The following is a 25,287-nucleotide window of genomic DNA, read 5'->3' on the forward strand; positions in this document are numbered from 1 at the left end:
TCCTCCGCGCGGGGTGACACCAGGCAGGACAGGACGCCCCGCGTGCTGTACCTTGCCGGGGCTCCAGCTGGGGCCGACTCGGGCGCGGGAACGTGGCGACGCCAACGGGGCGGAGCCGGGGGCGGGGTGTGCGCCCGCGCGGGGTCCAGCCCAGCGCTGGGCCACCCGCGTCAAGACGGCCGAGAGCGCCGCGACAGAGCAGGTGAGCTGGCGGGCAAGACGGGCCTGGGGCTTGCGGCCGGGGCTCAGTCACCCGCAGCGCGGAGGGCACGGGCTGGAGCCGCGAGCCGCGGGCCGAGCACTGCCCTCCGAGCGCCCCTCACCGCGGCCGCCTGCGGTCCCTTCAGTTCCGGGCTGCAGTCCCTGCGCGCGCCGCGGTCCGGGCCTCCGTGGCCGGCGCGGGGGCGGGAGAGAGGAGAGCGCGGGCACAGCCACGAGGGGGGCCGGCCCGGAACTGGGGCGTTGGAAGAAGCTGGGGGAGCTGCCCCCAGGCCTCGGGCCTTCAGCTGGGCCGTGTCCTCCTCGCCGCCCAGGCTGGAGCTGGGCGCGGTGAGAGCTGTTAAAGGGCCAGAGCATTTAAAGGAGCAGTGCACGTGGGGCTCGAAGGCGCGTGGACGAGGGCATTTGTTCTCTCCTGGCTGAGACCTCCTTGGCGCCCAGTCCCTTCGGCCTGTGGCACCGGGCCCTGGGCACTGCTTTGCGTGGGGCCGGAGGGGAGACAGACGTCTTCCTGCTTATGTGAGGAACTGGACGGCAGGTCGGGGCCTGAAGCCGGGGTGATTTCCTGATCAGCGGTGTTTTATCAGGCAATCACAACTGTGGGGAGACTCCCAGAATCAAGCTTTTGAAACTGAAAAACCTGAGACAGTAGCGAGTCACCAGTACAAATTTTATGAATGTAGAAACTCGGCCCCCAGAGGTACAGTGACACTGTTCAAGGTCGCCCAGGTAGTACAGAGCAGAGCCAGGCTTAGAATCCATTGTCATGCCATCTACTTCTGCTGTCCAGCCCTCGGACCAGAACTCAGCCATTTGGCAGTTGGATGAAATGCTCCTATCGACTTAGTATTTCCTTTTTAAGGTGTGAGCTGTTGAGTGGTGGACTAACTGCATCGCCCTTTACAGCTGGAGAACCTGACAGGCATGCCATCCAGACCATTTGCAGAGGCAGCTTAACTCAAAATTGACATCCTGGGCTGCCAAGCCGGTGCCGACAGTAACTTGAGCAGGATAGACCCCGGCTTCCAGTATGGATGCCCCGCTTGTCCGCGTTATTCCTTCTGTAGACACCTGAGCCTCCAAGGCCTTCAGCCAAGACCTATGGCAGTAACTAAAGACTCTGGATAAGCTGCTTCAGGTGTGTGAGTCTCAGGTTCCCCTCTGGGTGAATGTGGTTGTGTGGGAGGAGGGAAACTTGTCAGCAGCTGTGTTTTTGGGGCCCAGCTGGTGAGGGGGCGGGGAATCCTGGCTCCCGTTCAGAGCGGCAGCCTGGGCCACCCATCAGGCAGGCAGGCTGTCCAGCTTCAGGCCTTGTGTGCACGAGGGGGTCATTTAGGGCAAGGGCTGGAAGTGGGGGGCTTGGAGGAATGTTGCTACAGAATGGGATGGATGCTGTTGCAGGTTTTCAGGGACAATTCTATATCGTTTGGTGTTGAGGTACCTTGGCACCAGGTCTAGAATCTTCCGTGGTGCATGTATCCGAGATGAAGGCCCTGTTCCTATCTACTTGAGAAAGATGCGGACACGAGGCTGCCCCTCAGATGAGCCTGGAGGCCCGCTTCATGCCCTCAGCTCCTCTATGGCAGAGCACAGCCCCACTGCACACAGCGTTTCCCACCTCCCATGGCCTCTTAAATTACTGATGAGCAAGACATAACATACCCTTATGAGTTTGTCAAATACAAAAGAAAGAGCTGGTGTGTACAGTAGTTACAACCGTTATCTTAAGAGCTTCAATCTCACTACCGTAGCTGTGATTTTCCCCCTTCTACAGAAGGGGAAACTGACGTGCGGGGAGTTAAGCAACTTGTCCTGTTATGTGGCTTCCGTGACTTAGCACTAGGATTTGAACCCTTCTTAATCTTTTGAGTTTTTGCGCAAGAGGTTTCCCACATTCACGTCCCTACCCAAGTCGCTGCACTGCTTCCCAGGAAATGTCTGTGGTCTCCTGACTACCTGACAAAGCAAAAAATAAATTAAAACATACACACACACACACACACACACACACACACTTTTTTTTAAAGGAGCCGCAGTGTGTGTGTAGGTCATGTGTGTGTTTCTACTGACGACGTCTTTGGCTGGTTTTCAGCTGTTGCTTTGACTTTAGGACTCCGTGTAGTTGGGGACTGGCAAGAGGACAAATGTTTGCAAGTATTTCTGCCTGTTCCCCGACTCTAGCAGCTGGGGAAAGGAATGTTAAGTCTCAGAGGCTGGCATGCCCTCCAGGCTACTGGCCAGGCGCTGGAGGTTCCCCTCACCTTGAGCGGGCTGACATGGGCTTCAGGCCTTGTGTAATCAGTGTTGGCCTGCAGGCCTGGAGGGGTGAGGGTGCCTTGTTAAAATCCCAGGAAAGAGTCATTTTACATCAGTCCTCAGAAACGACTAGATGTCAGGAAGGGAGATGAATTTTGTCTCGCCTCTTCATTGCCTGAGAGAATGGGTTGCTCAGTCGTCTCTGCCAAAATACGGTCTACTGGAGCACGGGAAAAAGAAGCAAAAGGGTGCTCACCTTTCTGCTATACCTTAACCAGCAACTTTCTGACTTTTTAAAACTAAAAGTAATACATGTTCATTCTAGAAAATTCAGGCAATGTTTTTTAAGAAGTCATCCATTAGCCCTCAGCCCAGCGATAAGCACTGTTAACATGCATTTTCTTTTAGCACTTTATATACGTATATATATGTATGTACATATATCTGTATGTGTATATATTAATATATCTATGTATATATATATTAATATATCTGTGTGTGTGTGTGTATATATATATATATTCTGTTAAAATATTAGAGGTAGGAAATTGGAGATGAAGATTGTGTTGTCTTTTCTGTTAATGTTATGCCTTCAGAAGTATCCCTTTATTGAATATTCTTGGAAAAGCAGGTTTGATTGGTGTGTGGACTGTTATTTATCTCACCAGTGCCACAGCAGGACACTTGCCCACCCTCCCTTTTGAATTGACCCCGAGAAGCAGTGCCCTGACTCCTGCCCCATGTCCACATGTGGGGACTCCCGTCCCTGTGCCATGCCCATGTGGGAGCCACCACCCTGTCTGCTCCCATGGGGAGGATGAATAGCAGAGGGAGAGCAGAGTAGGCCCTCAAGCTGGAGTCGTGGGGTGGGGGCAGGAGAGAGATTACTGAGTTTTTAAGGTGGCAGGTGATGTAGTGGGTGAGTGTTTGCAATTCACTGACCTCTTGTCTGTGCTTTGGAGACGTGTGTATTAAATGAAAGACATACCTGCCCATGGAAAAGGCATGTGCCTTGTAAATGTGGGTGTGCTCTGTGGGCTGCCAGCGTGACCATGGCCCTGAGCCACCCAGTATGTGACCCTCACGGGTCTTTGAATGGGCAGGGGAGAGCTCCTCAGTTGGCAGGTTGGAGAACTGAATTGCAGCTGTGGCCCTAGTCTTGGGCCTTGAATCGACTGCCCTCTTTTATCCCTCGGGGCTTCGGTTTCTTTAACTATAAAAAAGGATGCTGACTAGATGGCCTTCTGCGCCCTTGCCCTCTCTGACATCGGTCCTGTGGACGTACCCTTTCATGTGACAAAGTGTTCACGTTGCTGCAGTGCCCTGGGCTGGGTGGAAACAGGCTGTCGTCTCCTGAAGGCCTGGATGAGGGAGGGCCTTGGTGGCTCAACTCGTGTGTCTGGTGGTACAGCTAACCCTAACTTTCCCAGAGGGGCATCAATGGGCTTCCGTTAAATTCTTACCGTTTCCCTGCCTCTATTTCCTCTTCATTATAGCTGCTGTTGATTGAACACCTACTGTGTGCTAGGTGCTTTACACATTATCTCTAGTTTTTACAGGACTCTCACAAGGTTCTGCCTTTTCCAGGCGAGGAAATGGGCCACATGAAGTTAAGTAAATTGTCTGACGCCATGCAGCTAGGGTGATTGGAACCCTGATGGTCAGTCTCCAAAGCCTCAGCTTTTGACCCCTGGCTTGCTGCTTCTCATTAAAAAAGAAAATGGTTTTCTGCGCCCTATTTGAAGGTGACACATTAGGGACGTGGCCTGTGTGACTCCCTTCACCACTTTCTGCTGCCACTGCCCCAAACTGCCCTTTTTCCAGGCTACTTCAAGAAATGAGAGAAATCTGTCTGGGTTCTGGGCACGTCTGAGTAGGAAAGGGCGGGCGGGGGTAAATCTGGGGCCTGGGTCAAGGTTTAGGAGGCCCCACGTGCTCTGGGGCCTCTGATCTGGAGGTGGGGGACGGGTGGAACCGTCCTTCAGGGCCTGCCTTTGGAATCAGGCCCCAGTGCTGGCCGAGGCTGACTCCCTGTGCTAGGGAGAACTAGCCAGCAAGCAATGTGCCTCATGGTACAGGCTGAGGTAGATGCACAGATGGCTGAAGGTCAGCCAGGGCCAAATACATAGTCCGGTGTCTGGGGCGGGGGAGACGGGCAGGCAAGGAAGCTGTGGGAAGTTCTAAGGAAAATTTTGAGGGGATTTTCTCACCTCAGCAAACCTTTCCCTAGTGTAGGACAGACTGGGAACTTCCCAGGAGTCATGGAAACACTGTGAGGTAGCTGTGTGACCAGAGGAAGTGGCCTGATTAATGCCACCCTTCTTGCGAGTGAGGGAAAATTGCTCAGGTAGGCCTACTGCAAACAACCAACCAACCAATAAAGTATTTGGGATCCAAACCTTTCTCTGCAGCCCTCAGTGTTTCTGGTAAGGGCAGTAGCTCCGAATTTGCTTTTGGAGCAGCGATTTCCATCATTTTCCATGAGGCACGAGTGTTTACTGTGGCATTTTAACATCTCCACTGGCCTTGAGATTTAAGGTCAAAATCTTTATATTTCTCTGGAATGAAAAAGGGGTCAAAGAAATTGGGTCACCGGGTTTCCATAATGATTGCAGGAAACGCTGACACCACATGGTTGGAGAAATTCTCTGGGCCAGAGTCTCTTGGTTTGGCTCCTTCAGCATTTCAGTCTCATTCAGCTTATTAATGGGCGTGAGCCTTGGCTTTAGATGTTTGATTTTTGCATCCTACTCCAAGGCAGCTTTTAGCCACCATGCTTTGCTCTGGGAAGAATTTCCAGAACAACATAGTCTTTATACCCTGGACACCCCCGCCCCCATCAGCCCCTCTGCATTTTCCTGGGGCTCCTTCTGAGAATGGAGTGCTGGTTGCTATGTGGGTGACTGGATTTGACATCAGCGACAGCAGTCACTTGGCCCACCCCCACCCGCCTCCCTCAGGATTCTTGACGTCACTGATGCCCTGATGTGAACATCTAGCAAGAAGGTTGTTTGTCTGCACAGATTGGGGTGGCGATTTTTCCCTCCAAGGATTTCAGAGTGCCATCAGGCTTCAGTTCCAACTGAGAAGCAAAAGAAAAACATCCCAGCTGCTCTGTTCTCCTTCAGGAGCCAGGTAATAAGAGGGGCCGCAGAAGAAATAAGGTGGCTTCAGGAGTCCATCCACTTCCCCCAGTCCATTGGGAGGGAATGAGGGAGAGAAAGGATTGGAAGAAAATCTGTCTAAATGTTGATACTCATTATTTCCCTTCAAAGAAATTAATAGCTAAACAAACAAACAAACAAAAACTCTACAAGTACAATCCAGGTGAATTATAGAAGCTTTGAGAAATGCAGAAAAATATAAAGTAAAAATCACCCAGAATCTCACCACCCAAAGATAACATCCTTTAATGTTTTGTAATGATTTCTTGCCAGTCCTTGATTATACATACGTTTTCTAAGAAAGTTCCAATGGTTACATATGCGAAGTTTTATGTCCAGTAAGTTGAACAGCCGGTTGTATTTTTTCATGTTACTAAATATTCTTTTCAGATTTTATAGTGGTCATATAGGAAATCCCATCAGGGGGATATGTTAGAGGATGGTCAGGGAGTTTAGTCACTGTCACTTTTTTTTACAATTAAAATAACTACAAGAAACATGTTTTTATGTAAATCTTTTATTATTTTCTTAGGGCAAATTCCAAGAAGTAGCATTTCAGGATCAAAAGGTATGAATGTTTTAAAGCTTTCCATTTTTACCGCCTTCAGAGAGGCGGGTGCAGTTTGTTCTAGGGGTTTCTGAGCCCCAGTATTTCCTCCTTGGTGTGGACTTGGGGACTTTTCCAGCCTGAGAACTCTTTCCTTCTTCTGCAGCTTTTCTAGTTTGAAAGCTTCTGCTCCTCGCCCTCCCTAGATCGGGGTATTGGGGAGAAAGGGCTGTTCTTCTTTCACTCCCCCTTCCAGCGAGTAGTGTGGAGCAGTGGGGGTGCCGAGGTGGGTGGGTGAGGGGCCCAGCCCAGGTGACTGGTAGGCAGACTGTAACCTGACACTTGCAGGGCTGAGCTGGGGGCTCAGGATGGAGCCTCGGATTCCCTGCCTGGGGCAGCCCCAGGGAAGGTCTAATGTCAGCTGTGGGAATCACCCAGGGACTGTCTCAAAATGCAGACCCCTGAACCTTTGGTTAGAATGGAGCTGGGGACTCTCAGTCTTAAATAAGCAGCCTAGCATAGTGTTGAAGAGCATGGAACCTGGGCCACTTAGGTCCAGGGGTAACTTTTAACCTATCACTTTTTGAACCTGTTTCCCCATCGGAAAAGTGGGGCGCACAGCAGTACCTAGCTCCTAGGGTTATCGTGTTCAGCGCATAGTAGGGCTCAGTAGGTGATGTTCTACCACCACCCCGTCACGTGGGCCGGGTCACTTTGAGAAACAGCGCTTAAGCATCCAGCCTTTCCTAAGTCCTGCCCTCCGGCACAAGGAGCCTCCAGTGTCACCTCCCAACCCCCAGGCTCAGAGGGTGGGATCAGATGGTGCCCTTGCTTAAACGACCAAGACCAGCTCCTCCCTGATAGCCCTTAGCTCGTGCCCTGCTTGAGCTAGGAGTCTTGGCCCCAGCTTCAGAGAAGGCTCTGGAGGAATGTTTTAAAGTGGGATGAAGGAAGCACTTGTTTGTTGGTAAGGAGGCCATATATGAAGTACCTTTGGTGGACGGATAAGAATGTTTTGTAGTTTTCTGATGTTTCTCCCTCCGTCCAGTGCAGTTGCAGGTGGAAGGGACACAGTCCTTTAAGCTCACCCTCCCTGGTGCGTGCAGGGAAGCCCTTGGGAAGCAGTAATGCTTTTCAGAGGACACCTTGTTAGCTCTTGGCGACTGGCTGAAGAAATAGAAATCAGAAGGACTTACCTGTACTTGATCCTGGGTCCCCTGCTTTTCTGTCCCCACCCTCCCTGTAGCTCCCTTTCTCCTTTTAAGAAGCGTCTTCACTCCCTGTTTGTCTCCTTCATGCTTTACTATTTGGGTGTCTAGGAGAAGAGGCAGCCAAATGCTGCAGCTGTTGGGGTCCCGAGGGTCAGCTTACCCTCTGCCCTCAGGGGCTGCAGCCCTGCGAGGTGACATTTTAGATACTGGGACTCCTGATCGGCCCCTCCAGGCACAGGGAAGATAAATCACAGGCACTCCAGAGGTGTGAGAAGATCGTAACTAAATTATTAATTCACACCCCAAGCCAAACTGACGGCTGGAAAAGAGTATTAGAAAAAAGCACCGTAGTTTCACATCCCCTCTAAGACTCTGCTCCAGATGGAATGTCATTTAGGGGTACACAATTCAGGGACAATTCAGCCATGTGTTTGTTTCGGGTGCCCCTGTTTGAGTAAGAATGAATTCACCAGTGCCTGAGTGAGTAATGAGGGGAACTGTCGGCTCCAAGCAGGTGTTTATTTGAGTCGTGTAGGGAGACCCAGCCTCACACAGGAGGACTTTGAAGTTCTCCTGGGTCCCCATTAGGTAGGTCCTTTCATTATCACAGAGGAAGGAACTCCAGCTAAGAACTTCCCAAGGTTTCAGTGTGTTGGGGCTGCAAAGCTCTGTCCCCCAAATTGGACTTGACTCTGCTGGGTCCAAAGTCTGGCCCTCCAGTGGCCCTGGCCTGAGCCTAGTCTTAGGGGGACCCCAGGGGAGAGGGGCAGGCCCACACCTCGCCTGGAGAATGCTGCTGAGCTTGGCCTCCAGCTTTCCTAAAGATGCCCCTGTTCACATCCCTCTTCCGTTCAGAGCTTTGCGGGCTCCCATCTGCTGGATGCAGCTCTCACTCCTTGGTCGTGTACCGCGCCCCTGCCAGGGATGGTCACCCACCTCTGCTCCCTCGTCTCCCTCCTGCCGCCCACGTCCCCACATGTCAGCCACGTCAGCTTGCTTGGTATTGTCACCATCGGCCCTGTTAGGTCCCCCCCCACACCTTCCTTTAGGAGATTGCTTCTTTCCAGGATGCCCCACCTCCTTCAATCTCTGCGGGAGGTTCCTTAGTTACCATTTCACATCTCTCTGCCTCCTGAGACCTGAGCCCTCTAATCCCGATGGCTGATAGGCTGTCCCTCCTCTAGATCTGAATCCCAGCGGCACCGTGTGCTCAGCACCCCCTCCCTTCGGCAGTCATCCCACTTTGCTTCTTGCTGCTGTTGCTCCTGTACTTGACTAATCCATGGGGGGCTGGGGGCGCTTAATCATGTTGAAATCTCTGTGACTTGGACAGGGAGCCCTTTGTGATGGGCCCAAGGCGGCGAGGGGGACAGAAGCAGGGTCTGTGGTCTGCCTGTGGTTGGGGATGGAGTTGAAGTCCACGTGGGAAGAATCCAGGCCCTAAACGCTGTCTTCAAACCATGGTGGCCACAGACCCTGCTGGGGTGCACAGAGGCTGCCTCAGGGAAAGGAATCAGCTGGCTTTATCTGAAAATCGTAAATTCCTGGGGCGTGGCCACCTTGGGGAGTAACTTTCAGCTGAGGGCAGACCTGGCTGTCTGACCCTAGGTGGCATGAAGCTCTGCCCGAGGGTTTCCCAGAGGCAGAGATGGGGAGAGCTGGCGCTGGTGAGCTGGCTGATGTCTGTAGGGACAGTCACATCTGTTCCGGGCTGTCTGAAGCTCTTGCCATCCCCGTTGGGCAGTTTCCATGGTGCTGTTGTGTAAACGTTCCTCTCAGCACAGTGGCCTTGGGGACAGGCCTCCCTTCTGTTTAGTGCCTTCAGCCTCGTCTTCCCTGGGGGCCCTCCCTCAGCTGTAGTTCCCACCCCCACATGTGCTCTCAGTGCTCCCATGGCTTTGGCCACCGCTTCTAAACTCATGACTCTCCTCTCCCTCCCCTGCACCCCTGACCCTCAGCCCCCTCCTAGAAGCTTCTCCCTTTTAATCCACAGACACACACGGGTTCCTGGATCAGATTCACAGTCTTCCCCTGAAACGTTCTTCTCCCACCTCCCCCATCTTACTCCGTGCCTGGCCTCATCCCAGACTCTGTCCTTCGTTTCATCCCCCACACCCAGTCCTGTCTGTTCACCTCCTAACCCTTTCTGAATTCTGTCCCTTCACTTGCATCCTCCCTGCTGCTGCCTTCAGGGGGGGTCACCTTCCCTTCTTTTTACTCCTTTTTCAGTCAGTGCAGACTGACCTTTCTACAAGGCAGAGGAAACCCTTCTCACCTCCACAGCCCTCCCGCCCAGCAGTGCCGTGCCCGACTGGAACGTTTGTCACGCCCTCTGCCTTCCCCTCCCACCTGGAAACATCTGTCTCCATCAGACAATGTTATCTTCTCTAGAAAACATTCCTGATCTCTGGGATTTAGTCCCATTTTTGTGCTGCTGTACCACTTGGTGAACACCTGGATTATAAAATTTGTCACATTGGGTGGTTTCTTTTTTTTTTTTTAAGGACAACAGTGTGTATTTTACTCCTCTCCATATCCCCAGAGCCCAGCACAGTTGTTGGCACACTGTAGGTGCTCAGCAGATGTTTGTTGATTGAATGAGTGAGTGTGCTGACAGTTTGGAGGTCCCTGACTTTAGTTGGGCATTTTGTCCCCGTGGCCTGGATCTCCTCAGGCCAGCCCCTCTTGAGGCCACCACGGCCTCAGTGGCTGTCCTTGAGGGCTGTTGCTTTACAGCAGTTGTTTGACACGGTGTCCTGGGGAGTTGTTGCAGGGTAGGACCTGTGTCCAGGTCTTCAAGCTGCCTCTAGCCACCCCTCGACCCTCCGCTGCATTTGCCTCACAGGGAAAATGGAACGAGGACTCTGTGTTCCTTTCTCCAGGCGCTCCCAGAGGCAGGGCCATGCTCACGTTCATGGCCTCTGACAGTGAGGAAGAAGTGTGTGACGAGCGGACGTCCCTGATGTCGGCCGAGAGCCCCACACCCCGCTCCTGCCAGGACAGCAGGCCGGCCCTGGAGGACAGGGAGAACGCTGCCCAGTGGGTAGGTTCCCGCCAGCAGGCTGAGGCCTGGAAACAGGCGGCTGGGGTTCCTGTGCCTGATGTGTGGGGAGCAGACATTCCCTGATGTGGGGGTGGGGGAGTAAAGGTGGGAATTGGCGGGAGGGGTGGGCGGTCCCCATGGAGGACCTGATGTCTGTGAGGGCCTCATAGGAGATCTGCACATTCACAGCCTGTTAAAGTTCTACTTGGCAGGGGACTGTGGACCAAATGATGCTCTCCACCCAGCCCCTGCCCCCTTAGATTGGCCTTCCGAGTGCAGGAAGGTGAGACTGAGTTTGGATGCTGGGACAGGTAGCACAGGCTCAAGGATGGTAGGAGGGAAACTGCTGGAGGGGAATCTTGCTGGCAGATGGTGGACGTGGTAACCGAGAGCTGAGTACACCGGATTCATGTCTGACTTTGGAGCTGGGGATGTGTCTTAGTCCGTCCCGGCTGCTGTAACAAAAATACCAGAAACGGGTGGCTGGTACACAACAGAAATGTCTTTCTTACTCTTCTGGAGGCGGGAAGTCCAAAATCAAGGTGCTGGCAGATCTGATGTCTGGTGCAGGCCTGCTTCCTGTTTGAGAGGCAGCTGTCTTCTCTTTGTCCTCTCATGATGGAAGGGGCAAGGGAGTTCTCTGGGGTCCCTTTTATAAGGGCACTGATCACATTCAGGAGGGCCCCACCCTCATGATCTAATCACCCCCCTAAGACCCCACCTCCTAACACCCCCTAAGCTCACACTGAGGCTTAGGGTTCAGGTATGGATTTTGGGGAGACACAAACATTCAGGCCACAGCAGGAGGGGTGGGCTGCACTGTAACCTCATCTCTGTGTCCGCAGGGCAGGAGATTATCACATTATGAAGTGGGGGTGTACTTGGGACAGTCCCCTCGCCAAGCCACCTCACTCCCCATCAGGGCAAAACAGCGTCTGAAGTTGTCCGAATCCCATTCTTCGTTTTGCCCTTTACAGTATTTAAAAACCTTTCCATGTGGAATTCTTTTTCTTCCAGCCGGCCCTAATCTCCCTTGCTGAAATTTGAGCTCATTTCTTCTATCTTCCTCTGTGCTCTGAGCAAGATCTCTCCAGCTGAAAACCACTGCCCAGCTACTCCTTAGACTTTTCTTGCTATTTTCTTCATCTTTAATTTCCTAGAGTTTTTGTGCATTTTAGTTGTTTCAGTTCCTGTTCACTAACAGTTTCCCCCCAACCCTTTCTTAGCCGAATATCTAGATTGGAATTCTCTGCAAAGCGCTGATATCAAACCAATAGCCATTTTAGACTTTTGTTTCATTTGGCGTTGTCTTTGGCTGTTCATGTAATTAACAAAGCAGCTAATAACCCTGAATTGCCACAGGTCCAACACAGAAGTTCTTACAGATCCGTTTGTGCCAGCATCTGGCCAGTGTCCTGCCCCCTCATTTGTACTCTCCCAACTTCCCGTAGCTCACATGCTTGATGCCTGGTTAGCCTCTCTGGTTCGCAGCTGCAAATTTTGCATGCGTGATTTTGGGGGACAAACAGTTCAAAGGGATTTCTTCCTCTGCAAATTTCCAGGGCCACATTTACGATCAGAGAGAGTCCTTATGTGTGCTGACCATTCTAGTTTGTGATTTGTCACCCAAAAATGTTTCCTGTCTGGTTTCCTCCTACCGCCTGGCCTGTCTCCTCCCGAATCAGTGTGGCCACGAGGACACAGCCGAGTGGCATCCTGAGTCCCTGTACTGAGGGCCAGGGGAGAGCCCGTTAGATGAGCTCCCAACCCACTCGCCATTGAGTCCTCGGCCTTCGACCACCCTCTTCTATGGCTGCTGTGGCCTCCCTTCCTGCCTCTGGGGTGGTCAGTGCCAACTCTCAGTCTTCTCTAGCTGTCCTCATCAACTGTTCAAATGTCCTGGAATTTGCAATACTCCCACATCTAAACTACAGCCCACAGACTGGTTCTTCCACCCGGAAAGCAACATTCAGACATCTCGTTTCCTGTTCCAAACACCGATGCACTACGTCCGTCAGTCAGGGGGCCCCCCCGGGGGGCACTGCGTGGCCCTCACAGTGTGGTTTCCCACAGAGAGGCCAGGATAGTGAGGAGGACCCCGAGGAGGACGCTGACCGCTATGTCTGCAGTGGGGTCCCTGGGCGGCCGCCGGGCCTGGAGGAAGAGTTGACTCTCAAATACGGGGCAAAGCACGTGATCATGCTGTTTGTGCCTGTGACCCTGTGCATGGTCGTGGTGGTGGCCACCATCAAGTCTGTGCGCTTCTACACGGAGAAAAACGGGCAGCTGTGAGTTGGGGGCTGGGGCAGGGTGGGGAGCGGGCGTGGGGATTGGGGCGGGGGCGGGGGGGCTGCAGCCTCTGCTGGTCACTGCACCTGCAGCTCCATGCCAGCGGCAGCAAGGAGCAGGGACGAAGAGTCCATCCCCTGGTCCATCCACTGCCTCCGCACGTTCCTAACCTCTCTCCACCTCAGTTTCCTCCTCTGTATAATGGGTCTGATGATAATGTTACCGGGAGAATTAAGTGAGCTCTATGTAAAGGCCTTAGGGCAGGCAGCTGCCAGCACACTGGGTTTTACTGCAGGAGGCATGCTGTAGCCAGACACTGCTGAGCTCAGTGTCCAAGCACCAGGCCCCGGACACGGCTGTGTCACTGCATGACTGCAGACAAGTCACTTCCTCTCTGGGCCTCTGCTCCCATGAATGTAAATCGAGGTGGCTGGCCCAGATGATTTCTTAGCTCACATCCAGCCTTGTGAGGGAGGTTTTACTTATTTTAGTAAGAAGAACCCAGGTAGAAGCAGCAGCATTGAAACCTGAGGAGCTTCCCATCCTCATCCCACCTCTTTATGTTTCGTCACTGCTGAGTACTTTCTCTAAACATCTGGTTTTTTAGTTAGGGAGTAAAAACTTGAAAGAAAAGTTTTTTTCCTTTTTATAAAAGATGCAGAGAGAGAAGCCCCTACCCTCAGGAAGCTTATAGTCTGTTGGGGGGCGGGGGGCGGGACTGAGAGCGGCACAGGTGAAAAGCATTAAGAGAACTTGAGAACATCGCAGGCAGTTGGCTTCCGGCAGTCCAGGTTGGACAGACTGAGGCATCCATGGCTTGCTTCCGGGTGGGGTAGAGGAAGCAGTGGGGGCACATGGATGGGGGTGTGGGGATTGCTGAGTCTCCTGGACCAGAGTGGATTGGTGGGGTGGGCAGGGAGAAGCACCTCCAGGGGAGGGTATAGTTGGTGCGGGGGGGCCTCAGTGAGGCCATCCAGGCCCTTCCTCGCTCCTACCCTGGGCTCTGTCATCAGGCTGAGGTCGGGGCCAGGAGATGGGCTGGAAGGCAGCGCAGCTGGTGGGGATGGTGGGCAGCATTCCGCCAAGGCAGGAGTCCCGGGGCTCCTCCCCCAGCCGTCTGAGGCTCCCTCAGGGCCGGGGTACAAGGGCAGGCAGGGAGTGGACCCCTGGCCTCCTCCTCCAGCATCTACACACCGTTCACGGAGGACACGCCCTCGGTGGGCCAGCGCCTCCTCAACTCCGTGCTCAACACCCTCATCATGATCAGCGTCATCGTGGTGATGACCATCTTCCTGGTGGTGCTGTACAAGTACCGCTGCTACAAGGTGAGCACCAGCCCGCCCCGCCTGCCCCGCCTCCTGTCCGCACAGCACAAGGTGCCTCCAGGCAGCAGCCGTTGGCTTAAAAAAAAGAAAAATCAGAGTTCCTTTTTTCTGCGAAATAGACTGCTGGTTGGGACTCTTTCCACCCCACTCCTGCCGCCCACCATGGATTACCCAACGCTGTTGTCTTTTAAATTTACACATAATCCCACTTGATTTGAGTTCCTCATTGCAGTGTTCAGCGTCACTTCTCATATTCAAAGTTAATTTTATTTTGCGTCTCCTTCTGAAGAAGTGAGATGTTCTATTTCAGGCTCCCTTTACCCCATACTTCCCCTCCAGGTTTATTTTTATTTTCCCATTTCCCTTTTGGCTGGGGACGTACAGATATTGTGCTGGGGTCTTCCGGGATGGGAGATGGTTGGGTGGCCCCCTGTAGCTGTGGAGTGGTCCCAGGGGTGGTAGCGGAGTCGAGTCCCACCTGGCCCGAATTGTGGGTGTTGTTTCCAGAGAGGCTGTGAAGTGTTAGACTTGGCTTTCAGGCCTTTTTCCCAAGGAAAACTTTGAAGCCCTGAGGACTGAAAGGAAGTTGAACTAGGCATTACCTCGTTTAAAACCATTGACACGCAGGCATGCGCAGCAGTTTGTACTCAGGTTGTCACCATCTATGAAGCAGGAAGTAAGAGGTGAGCCCCATCTCAGCTGAGGGTGACCGTGGGGGTAACCCCACGGTGGGAGAGGCCGTCAGGAAGTGTCTGGGAGCTGAAACTTATCAATAGTTACCTGTGAGTGAAGCAGAGTTTTAAATGGCGTGGGCAGGGCCGTGGACGGTGGGAAGCAGGGTAGAGGGCTGCTTGTCTGGAGCAGAGGATGCAGCACAAATGAAAGCCAGCTGGGAACACAGAGAGTGTGGGAAGCGGCACTCTGGTCAGCAGGTGTCAGGTAACCAGTCCTGGCAATCGTTAAGGGGCAGCTCAGCCATCCATTCAGGAAGGTTTACTTGCAGGTTCCATGACACTGATGATGGTGGCCTCGGGCGGGCAGAGGTGGCCGGGATGAAGGGCTCAGCATATTCCCAAGGCAGCTGTGCATATTGTGGCCAAGGCTGCCGATTTCATTCCTGGTCCCCCTGAGGGTGGCCTGAGCTGGGTACGTCCTCAGGGGGAGACCGGAAGGAGTGACACCACCATGCCACTGATGGCTGGCAGAGGCACTAGTTTAGGGTCAGCCCACCCTCATCCTTGACCCTCCCATGTTTGGCCAGGAGAAGAGGAACGTGTCTTTCTGAGGAGCTGCCCCTCAGGTGGGAGGGGACTCTTTGAGTTGACTCTACTCCGAAGAAGCTTCCTCAGGAGCCCACCCTGACTATCTAAAGTAGCATCCCTAATGAATCTCCTGTCATTGTCGCCTGCAATGTTTTTCTCCATGGCCCTCATCACTACCTGTGAATACATATTTATGTGTTTACCGTACAACTGCCCTCCCACTGGGATGCAACACGTGGGCAGAGACTGCTGGCTTTATCTCCAGAGCCTAGAATGTGCCTGGCGTGTAGGAGACAGCCAGCGTCTCCTTTCCAAGTGAGTGAGTAGAGGTCCAGATGTTTAGAACTAAAGGAGTTTCATCTCCTTCATACACTTGCTGGGTGAGCTTGAGAGACTTCCTCTGTAAAACGGAAGGTACCCGGTAAGTACCTTCCAACATAGTCCCAAAGGAGCGTAACTATTAGGTTGGTGCAAAAGTAATTGCGGTTTTTGCAGTTATTTTTAACCTTCTAAACTGCAGTTACTTTTTGCACCAACCTAATAGAAAGAGTTTCGGGCCCCAAGAACCTGGGGGCCATGTGATTTGGGTGTCGGGACAGCGCCTGGTCATTCTGCCTGTTTCGTTGTCTAGTTTATCCACGGCTGGTTGATCATGTCCTCTCTGATGTTGCTGTTTCTCTTCACCTATATCTACCTCGGGTGAGTGGCACCTGGTAAGCGGGGGTGTCCTCGGGGACCCCTACCCCTGCAGCATGAGTGGCTGTGAAGAACCTGGGCAGGGAAGGGCACCTGTTGAGCTGCACACCTTCCCAGTGTCACTGCTTCCAGAGCCCAGACCTTCCTGACACGGGGGACTGCGCTCCATGGTGGGCCATGTGTCTCTTTCTGGTTCCTAACCCAAATAAGCGGAGCCATCACGGAGGAGGCTCTCTGTGAACCCAAGGAGGGTAGAAACCCCTCAGAATTTACAGTATAACCTTTGCACTGGGCCTGGGTACTTGCTAGCTTATGGAGAAAGGGATCTCTGTTGCCTTGATTTGGGATCTCAGCCTGACCCCGGGGCCCAGAGACTGGCGGGACAGGAGAAAGCGCTTTTCCCAGGACCTTCTCCTTGGGCGAAGGGCCTTCCGCGTTGTAGCAGCACACCTTTACGTGCACCACCCCAAGGATGAGATGTCGGTTCACTCCCGACCTTGTTCCAGAAAACATTTCCAGTGGTTAATTGCAGGGCTCAGGGATGTGAGGGAGGGGATATGCCTGTGGGTGGTCAGTGATGCCAGAGGTTGGAAACACCCAGGCTGGGGCCTTATTGGAGGAGCAGGGGGTGTTGAACTTCCCCACTGAGAGCCCCCCCCCCACTTCCCCGTCGGTGGGCTCGACTGTGGTCCTGCAGGGAAGTGCTCAAGACCTACAACGTGGCCATGGACTACCCGACCCTGTTGCTGACCGTGTGGAACTTTGGGGCGGTGGGCATGGTGTGCATCCACTGGAAGGGGCCCCTGGTGCTGCAGCAGGCCTACCTCATCATGATCAGCGCGCTGATGGCCTTGGTGTTCATCAAGTACCTCCCGGAGTGGTCCGCCTGGGTCATCCTGGGCGCCATCTCTGTGTACGGTAGGTGGGTGCAGGGGCCGCCAGCCTGCGGCGGACGGGGCGGGGGGAGGGGGCAACGTCCGTGCCCAAGGCCTTCCTGCTGCACACGTGTGGCCGGTGCTACCCAGGTCCCCACCCTCCCTGAGGGGCCTGGATGGTCTCCCTTCTGAGAGGTTCACCTTCGTAAAACACCTTCGTAAAACGCAGGACTTGGACACAGTCACTCATAATAGCAGATACTTATTGAGCTCTCACACCGTGAAGCGCTCGACACACTGTCAGTTGTTGGGCACGATGCCTGTACATAAGGAGCTTGTGAAGTGTTAGCTGCTAGTTGATTAGCACGATGACCATCACCAGTCCCAGTTCTTCCGTTTGAGGGGTGAGGAGTTTGAGGCCCGGAGAAGCGGGACGTCAAGCCCATCCTGCTCCTTGTCTGCAGTTAGACCCTGCTCTGTGCTCCAGCCAGTGCAGACTAGAGATTGGGACCGGAATCCCATTGGTTAGATGCTGCAAGGGCAGGACGTGTTCTGAGAGCCTCGCCCCCGGGCTTTGATACGTTTGCCCCGTACACGCCGGTGTCAGAGGGCTGGCTCCTCTCTCTGGGGGCTGCCTGGCAAGAAGTGTCTTTTGTAACCTGCCAAGGACGTCTTGTTTCCCAGATCTTGTGGCTGTGCTGTGCCCCAAAGGGCCGCTGAGGATGCTGGTGGAGACCGCCCAGGAGAGAAACGAGCCCATATTTCCTGCCCTGATATACTCATGTGAGTGGCCCCCACGCCTCCTCTACCTGGGCTCAGAAGGCACCCAAGGTGGGAGCCAGGGGCGGCTTTCTGGCGTGGCTCTCAGAGTTGGCTAGGAAACAGTTAACCTTCCTCTGACCAAAGGGAGGAGGCAGCCTTGGTGACCCCCAGGAGGGACTCCACCTTCTGGAGTTGACAGTGGGCTGTATCTTGCTGTTACACAAGAAGAAGCTTGGAAAATTAGAACAGGAAGGGGGCCCCACAGCTTCATTCCGTCCAGCCTCCAGTTGCGTGTGGTGGGTACAGACTATATGCCATGAGCCCATGGCCACCCTCTCAGCCCTCCAGGCTCCTGGGAAGGGACTTTGGAGAGGCAGTCTTCACGGCAAGGGTCTGAGGGAGCAGGGCACGCCTGCCTTTCCCTGGGCTTCCTCCACAGCTGCATGGCTGGTGGAAGTTAAGTCTCTGAAGGGAAGGCTCGTGGGATGCTGCTGGGCTTGGACCGGGATGTAGGGGTTTGGATTTACACCATCTTTAACCGAAAATAAGACCTCACCGGAAAATAAGCCCTAGCATGAGTTTTCAGGTTGACATCCCCTGAACGTAAGCCCTAATGCGTCTTTTAGAGCAAAACTTAACATAAGACCCGGTCTTATTTTCGGGGAAACACGGTACATGCATTCAACAAACGTCAAATCCCCACTTTGTGGCGGCCACTGTGCTGGGCATTGGGGCCGCCAGGAGCCCACGCCCCGTGCCCTTGATGCCCTCCCATTTGTTGCTGGTGGGGCTTATTTAAGTAGCCTGAATCTGGGGCTCAGCTGTCTGCAGGGTGCACTGGGAAATAGTTTATGGAACGGCTGCAGGGTGCTGGATAATCTCACAAATGAGCTGAGTGGAGAATCCACGGCCCTGTGGCCCCCCTGTGAGAGCACATTCCTGGCACGTTCTGAGGAGGAGCAGAGACCGTGTGTGGAAATACCGAGATGGTGCCTGGACTTTCATTCACCCTCTTGTGCTCGGGTGGAGCTTACATTCTAGGAGGGCAGACATATAGTAACTGAGCAGATGACTACAAAGTCAGGCCATAATTGCTCTGTAGAAAGATAAAACAGGGTAAGGACATCAGGGTAATAGGGGGGCTGCTGTTTTGCATAAGGTGGTCGGGGAAACCCTCTGTCGCAAGGTGGCGTTTGACCAGCAACCTACCTGCCTTCAGAAAATCTAGGGACAGAATTCTAGGCAGAAGGAGCAGCAGCAAGTGCAAAGGCCCTGAGACAGATGACCTGCAGTGCTCAGGAGTGGCCCGAGGCCAGGCAGGAGGGGTAAGGGAAGAAAGGCGGGAGGTCTGGATCATGGTCCACCAGGCAGGCTGTGTGAGGGTTTGGCTTTCACTCCTCAGTGACGTGTGAGGCCACCAGAAGCCTTTGAACTGATCTGACTTGACATTTTAACAGAATCATGCAGGTTGCTGGGTCGAGAAACATGTACGGGGGACAAGAGTGGAAGCAGGAGCTGGGTTTGGAGGCTGAATAACAAAAAAGAGATGGGATGTGGTTTGGCCCGGGGGCAGCCGTGGAAGTGTTGAGATGTAGTTGGATTCTGGAGGCAGAATTAGAAAGATTAGCTGATGGCTGGGATGCTTGTCACGAGAGAGCTTTGGGCCTGAGCAACAAAAAGAGTGGAATTGCCGTTACTGAGAGGGAGAGGACTGGTGGGGCAGGTGGAGGGCAGTTGTTGAGAGTGTTTGGGGCATATTGAGTTTGAGATGCTCACTCGACATTCAGCTGGAGAGTTCAGGAGAGAGTTTCCAGGCCAGAGAGAAAACACAGTTAGTACCATGTGCTCCAGCAGTCCCACTTCTGGATGTATACCCAGGAGAATTGAGAGCAGGGTCTTGAAGGTATTTTTACACGCACATGTTCATAGCAGTATTATTCACTATAGGCAAGAGATGGAAGCAACCCGAGGGTCTGTCGACGGATGGATGGATAGGCAAAATGTAGTACAGACCCACAGCGGAATATTACTCAGCCTTAAAAAGGAGGGAAATTCTGACCCGTGCTGAATATTATGCTAAGTAAATGAATCCAGTCACAAAAAGATAAATACTGTATGATTCCACTTACATGAGGTATCTAAAGTCATCGAACTCATAGAGACAGAAGGTAGAACAGTGGTTGCCAGGGGCTGGGGGGAGGAGGAAATGGGGAGTTGTTGTTCACTGGGTCACAAGATGAAAAAGTTCTGGAGATGTGTTTCACAACAGTGTGAATATATGTCACCTTGTTAAACTGTACACTTAAAAATGGTTGAGATGGTACCTTTTATGTCCCATGTTTTTTACCACAATAAAACAGAAACACAATTACTTCACCAAACTCTTCACTGATATTATTATTAGCCATTGTTTTTGTGAGGAGGCCAAAAAAGACAGGAAAAGGCATTGTCTGCCCACACCTGGTCGGTGAATCTGGACCTCCAGACAATGGGGCTTAAGCAGCTACCACCGGAACTGAGGCTGCTGGGACAGACTCTGGCCCCCCTGCCTCTCAGGCCCGGGGGGCAGCCACAGTTAGTCCCGCCGGAGGCATGACCCTTTTCTTCTTCTCCAGCTGCCATGGTGTGGACAGTGGGCATGGCCAAGCTGGACCCCTCCTCTCAGGGAGCCCTTCAGCTCCCCTACGACCCAGAGATGGGTGAGTATCGGGGCTGACAGCCTCCTGTCCCTCGGTGCAGCTCTCACCTGCACCCAGCTCAGCCTGGCCTGGCCTCGCCTCTCCGGGAGGGGCAGAGGGTAAACTAACCCTCCTGGCATCTTGGGGATTGAGGGGGGTGGGACTTGGGTCCTCTGCCTCAGCCCCCTTCCTCTGCCTTTCCTTTCCTTGTCATGTGGCATGGAGAATCTTTTTCTTTGTGTCAGGCCTGGCGGGTGAGGGCAGGGAAGTCCTGAGCGCACGCTTTCTTCCCGAGATCAGAGACCTCTCTGACTGGTCTTTTGTCTCTCTCCCTTGTCCTCTCCCATCCTCCCATGGTGATGCTGGATGCCCAGAAGAAGACTCCTATGACAGTTTTGGGGAGCCCTCGTACCCTGAAGTCTTTGAGCCCCCCCTGCCTGGCTACCCAGGGGAGGAACTGGAGGAAGAGGAGGAAAGTAAGGTGCCCATGTCCAGATGGTCTGCGTGGGCCCGGGGGTGGGAGCGGAGGGTGGAGTTGGGGAGGGAGAAGCCCCTTTCCCAGCAGAGACGGCTTCACAGCAGTGAAGGAGCAGCCTGCAGAAGTGGGGGGTGTTGACAGGCCGTGGGGCTGTACACATTCAGGTGGGACCGCGTACTTACAGCGTTCACTGAGCACCACCTGTGCCTCCATGTGCTGGGGGGTGCTCGGCTCTGGTGGGACTCATCTATCAGGTGGGCACTGAGTCGGGGGGTGGGGAGCATTGCCGCAGTCTGAGGGATCAGAGAGAGGTACCTGAGAAAGTGACTTCTGCGCTGAGCTCCAGAGAGGGAGCCACAGCAGTAACAGGAGGGGGCGACATGTTTCCGGCCAAGGGGACGGTAGACACAGAGACGCTGAGGCAGAAGCACAGGGCGAGTTAGAGGAAGTGAAGGCAGGATGCTGAGACCGGAAGTGCAGAGATGGGGCTGGAGGCAGGCAAGGGCTCCCAGGGCCTTCTAGATCAAAATGGGGATTCCAACTGTGTCCTGTGAGCACCGGGAGGTATCAGGGGCTTTGGGGTCATGTGGGAGGAGGGACATGACTGGGAGGGTTGTGGCCGGTGGAGAATTCCATCCCAAGACGTGCACTCGAGTGGCCTGTAGGATGTTCCACTGTAGCTGTGGGGGACATGGGGTGTGGGCTCTGGGCTTAGAGGGCAGGCGAGGCTGGGCAGGTCAACCCCTGGCAGCACTGCCCCACGTGGAGGCCAACAGTGGTCTGTGCAGCATGGGGGGCAGGGGCAGAGTTGGGGTGGTCACTTCCCCATGTGGCTGGGGAGACAGGAGGAGCTGGTGTGGAATAGTCCTCAAGGCACATGCACAGATGTCCTGAGATGCTTATGTTCCCAAGGGAGTCATTCCATATTTATGGGCCACCTGCTGTGTGTCAGGTGGCACGCGGGAGCAGGGCGGTGCTACGGAATTCAAACTGCCTCTGCCCTGCAGACGTTCCTCAGGGGGAGCGAGAGGTTAGGTATAAAGTGCTCAGGGCAGAGGTGGGGAAGGGGGGCCTTGAAGCGTGAGTGGGCGGTCACCCAGCAGACAGGCTGGGGGGTGGCACTGACCACCTGGAATCAGCGCAGACCCCACAGGTTCAAGGGCTCAGTTCACAAGACCACTCTCGCTTCACACGTCAGCCACAAGCTCTGGGGGCGTCCAGGCCACCGGCACTTCTGACCAATGGGCTACAAATCCAGGGGTTCCCACAACCTCCTCACAGAACTCAGGAAAGCACTACACTTACAAGGAGAGTTTTATTATAAAGGATACAGATCAGAACCAGCCAAATGAAGGGACACATGGGCGAGGTCTGGGGGGGCGGGGCGGTCCTGAACTCAGGTCTTCTGTGACCTCTCCCTGGGGAGCCAGGGCATCACCCCTGTTAAAAAACATCCAAACCTAGAGAATTTTTGTGAGTTTCCAAATTTGCAGCTTATTTTATACATTATTATAGAATCAAAGGAGGAGACGTAAGGAGGGTTACATGAAATCCATTGGTGGTAGATTAGAGAGGTGGGAGAAAGCAAAGTGGGGAAATCTCTGGGACTGGATAAAAAGTAACACAGAGAGACACATACTTTCATACCAGTGAGTACAAGATAGGTAATAAACATCTGCAGCACGTAGAGATGGTATTCGGAAAACAAGGTGACAATAAGGGGTTTGGTGGTCTCTGGTGGGGCGGGGTAGGGCCAGGGTTCCCTGAGAGGTTCCGGAAAAGGAGATTACGCTGACATTTCAAAGGTATGTTATCTTAGATGCAAACAGACAATAGACAGGCTCTTTTGAGGCAAAGATTGACAAGGCAGCTACAGGCCTAGGAGGTGAGTACCTGCCATGACACACTTTTAGTCAGGAGTTCTTATGTTCAGACCATCCTGCGTGGTTACTGTTTCGGTCTGTGAGTGTGTGGGGCCTGCCAGGCTGGAGCCAGCCTAGAGGGGAAGCTGAAATCAGAGCAGGGGTCTTGCACAGGAAGGGGCAGATAGGGACAGACGTGTTCTTGACCAGGGAGAGGGACACCTTTTGTTTGCAGCCTGGAAGGGAGGAGGGTGTAGGGGCAGATGAGGTAAGCAGTGTCCTTGATGCAGGCCTACTGAATTCGAGTTTATTACGTAAACACTTTTATTGTCTACGGTGAATAAAATTGTCGTATAAATAAGTGTCCAGGGGCAATGGTTCTAAAGGAAATAAACATGAAAGCATTCTAGAAGCTCTTGTTTACTTTTCAGTAATGGGTAAGCTAATGACAAACATGTTTACCTATTTTTTAAGGGGAAAGGGTCTCCAGAGGACCTCTAGGTGTTACACATGTTCTTGCAAGTAGTGAGATTACATTTCCTAAAAAATACCTCAAACTTAGCACCAAGTTGTACGGCCTCCCACTGGCCCTGGACAATGCATTTCATTGCATCTTTCTTAACTAAATACCAAGCACCAGTTTTACCTGAGTTATCAGACATGCCAGCATTTCACAGACCAGACTGCAAGTCGCCCAGTCCATGGGTTCCTCCTTTTTCCCGCTGGCTGCTGCTTTTCTGAGGCAGCCAGGCCTTGTCCTGGAGTCCAGGCGAGGTGAGTTAGGTGGTGATGCTATGCCGTCTGGCTCCCGGAGGGCCCAGAACTCTGTTCCCCGGACCCCTGGCTGTTTGGCTGGTGTCTGCCTTCTCTGCCCCTCCCTCTAGGGGCTTCCAGGATGATAGGTTCATGTTTTCTTCCTCACACAGGGGGCGTGAAGCTCGGCCTCGGAGATTTCATCTTCTACAGTGTGCTGGTGGGCAAGGCAGCAGCCACGGGTAGCGGGGACTGGAACACCACGCTGGCCTGCTTCGTGGCCATCCTCATCGTGAGTGGGTGGGGGGGAGCCCTGGGGGTCTTCATGGGGGGAGTCATGCTGCTGTCTCATGTCACTATTGTAGCCAGACGGGACGTAGTTTGGTGGAGGCAACACTGTTCTGGGAGTCAGGAGGCCTGCAGGGATGACACCTGCTCCCCTTGGCACCTCGCAGAGCCGCTGAGAGGACCAGGGGAGGACCAGGGCTGTCATGTGACAAGTCCTTGACAAGCTCCTGAGCCTGGGGATGAGGCCTTCACTAACAGCTCACATCCCCTTGGTGTCCTGCAGGGTTTGTGTCTGACCCTTCTGCTCCTCGCCGTGTTCAAGAAAGCGCTGCCTGCCCTCCCCATCTCCATCACGTTCGGGCTCATCTTCTACTTCTCCACAGACAACCTGGTGCGCCCTTTCATGGACACCTTGGCCTCCCATCAGCTCTACATCTGAAGGGACGGGTGCCCTGGCTGGGAGCTGTAGGAAATTGTAACTGGATGCAGTTGTATAGTTTGACCTCTAGTGCCATATGTTTTGTAAGACTTTTCTTTCCTTAAAGAAAAACAGGAATAAAAAAGTAGTGTGTTTATTTGGTGAAGAGGAAGAACCGGCTTTTTGGTGCTAGTGGTTTTGTCACCGGACTGTGGCTCATGAGCAGTCGCTTCACTGACAGGAAACAGGAAGTCCATCCAGATGACCTGAGGCAGGTCCGTGACGTGGGGAAGGGCATGGAGAAGGCCGCCCGGTCATGCCTCATAGCCTGGAGTGTTCCAAGGGCCAAGATGAAGGAAGGTGTGCAGGAGTTGATGCCGGGATGGCACTTAGCGCTTGCTCACTCTGGTCGAAGAAGAAAAGCCAATTTTCTCTGCAAGGAGTGTTCCCCATGCTTTGTGTATGATGTCGCTGTTGTTTTATTACCTTTAGAAACCGAGTTCTATTCTTGTTAACAGCAGTTCCTGCTGGGAAGCGGCTTAATATTAATGTCAATAAATAGATGAATTCTGTTGGAACGTTGGCGTTTGGTCTGTTTGTCAGCGTTGGTCCTTCTCCCTGCATATCACGACCACTCCTGGCGCAACGTGCGCTCCGGATGCAGAAAGGAGATTGGTCCAGTTATGAAGGAGCGAGGCTTAACTGCCCCCCTTCTCCCAGCTGCAACTATTTCTTTAACTAGAAAGTTCCCTAAGCAGAGAGAGGTGCGCAGAGAGCCGCACGGCCTGGAAGTGTGACAGGCATCTGGAGCGAGCAGATCCCTCCTGGTGGCTTCTTCAGCAATGCGTCACTGAGAACACGGGAAGGCCGGTGCCAAAACAGAGCAGGTTGTGGGTCCTCCACAGAAACCAGCATGCCGTCGGGGCCAGGTGAGAGCCCACCTTCAAGCCTTGCCCTCCTTTCGTTCTATGGCGGGCGGTTCTCTGGGCTCGGGGTGGCGGTAGGGGTGTGGACAGGTTGGTTTCTCCTTTTCTTTGCAGCACTCACAGGCTGCAGGGAGAATCCCTTGGAATGGGCCTCGAGCCCCTTGAAGCAGCACAGAGCCGCCTGCTGGTCCCCCTGGGAGCATGGCTGTCAGACCACTGAGGAGATGCAGGTGCT

The 25,287-nt window shown here is 53.5% G+C and overlaps 1 protein-coding gene and 1 long non-coding RNA gene across 9 annotated transcripts in view; one reads left to right on the top strand and one right to left on the bottom strand.

Moving 5' to 3' along the window:
• LOC117018606 (uncharacterized) overlaps positions 1 to 192 on the bottom strand; it is an 84,196-nt gene extending 84,004 nt beyond the window's left edge. The window contains exon 1 of the long non-coding RNA XR_004422261.1: positions 52 to 192. This is a non-coding gene — a long non-coding RNA (uncharacterized LOC117018606). The remainder of the gene's footprint in view (positions 1 to 51) is intronic.
• On the top strand, positions 85 to 24,704 carry PSEN2 (presenilin 2). Of its 8 annotated transcripts, none has more exons than XM_033099703.1 (14): positions 134 to 202; positions 1,126 to 1,357; positions 5,436 to 5,610; positions 6,172 to 6,207; positions 10,280 to 10,440; positions 12,514 to 12,728; positions 13,913 to 14,054; positions 15,948 to 16,015; positions 16,710 to 16,930; positions 17,572 to 17,670; positions 20,265 to 20,348; positions 20,702 to 20,803; positions 23,594 to 23,712; positions 23,992 to 24,704. In XM_033099703.1, the coding sequence occupies exons 5-14, from the start codon at positions 10,300 to 10,302 to the stop codon at positions 24,145 to 24,147; spliced, it is 1,347 nt and encodes a 448-aa protein (XP_032955594.1). In that variant the 5' UTR covers positions 134 to 202; positions 1,126 to 1,357; positions 5,436 to 5,610; positions 6,172 to 6,207; positions 10,280 to 10,299; the 3' UTR covers positions 24,148 to 24,704. The 8 variants fall into 8 exon arrangements, 6 of the variants coding, with proteins under 6 accessions (XP_032955595.1, XP_032955597.1, XP_032955593.1 ...); XM_033099705.1 differs by having other exon boundaries at positions 5,499 to 5,610; XM_033099704.1 differs by lacking the exon at positions 1,126 to 1,357 and having other exon boundaries at positions 85 to 202; positions 5,499 to 5,610.
• The last annotated feature ends 583 nt before the right edge of the window (positions 24,705 to 25,287 follow it).

This window comes from Rhinolophus ferrumequinum, chromosome 27, assembly GCF_004115265.2.
Source record: "Rhinolophus ferrumequinum isolate MPI-CBG mRhiFer1 chromosome 27, mRhiFer1_v1.p, whole genome shotgun sequence".
In the NCBI taxonomy this organism is placed as follows: Eukaryota; Metazoa; Chordata; class Mammalia; order Chiroptera; family Rhinolophidae; genus Rhinolophus; species Rhinolophus ferrumequinum.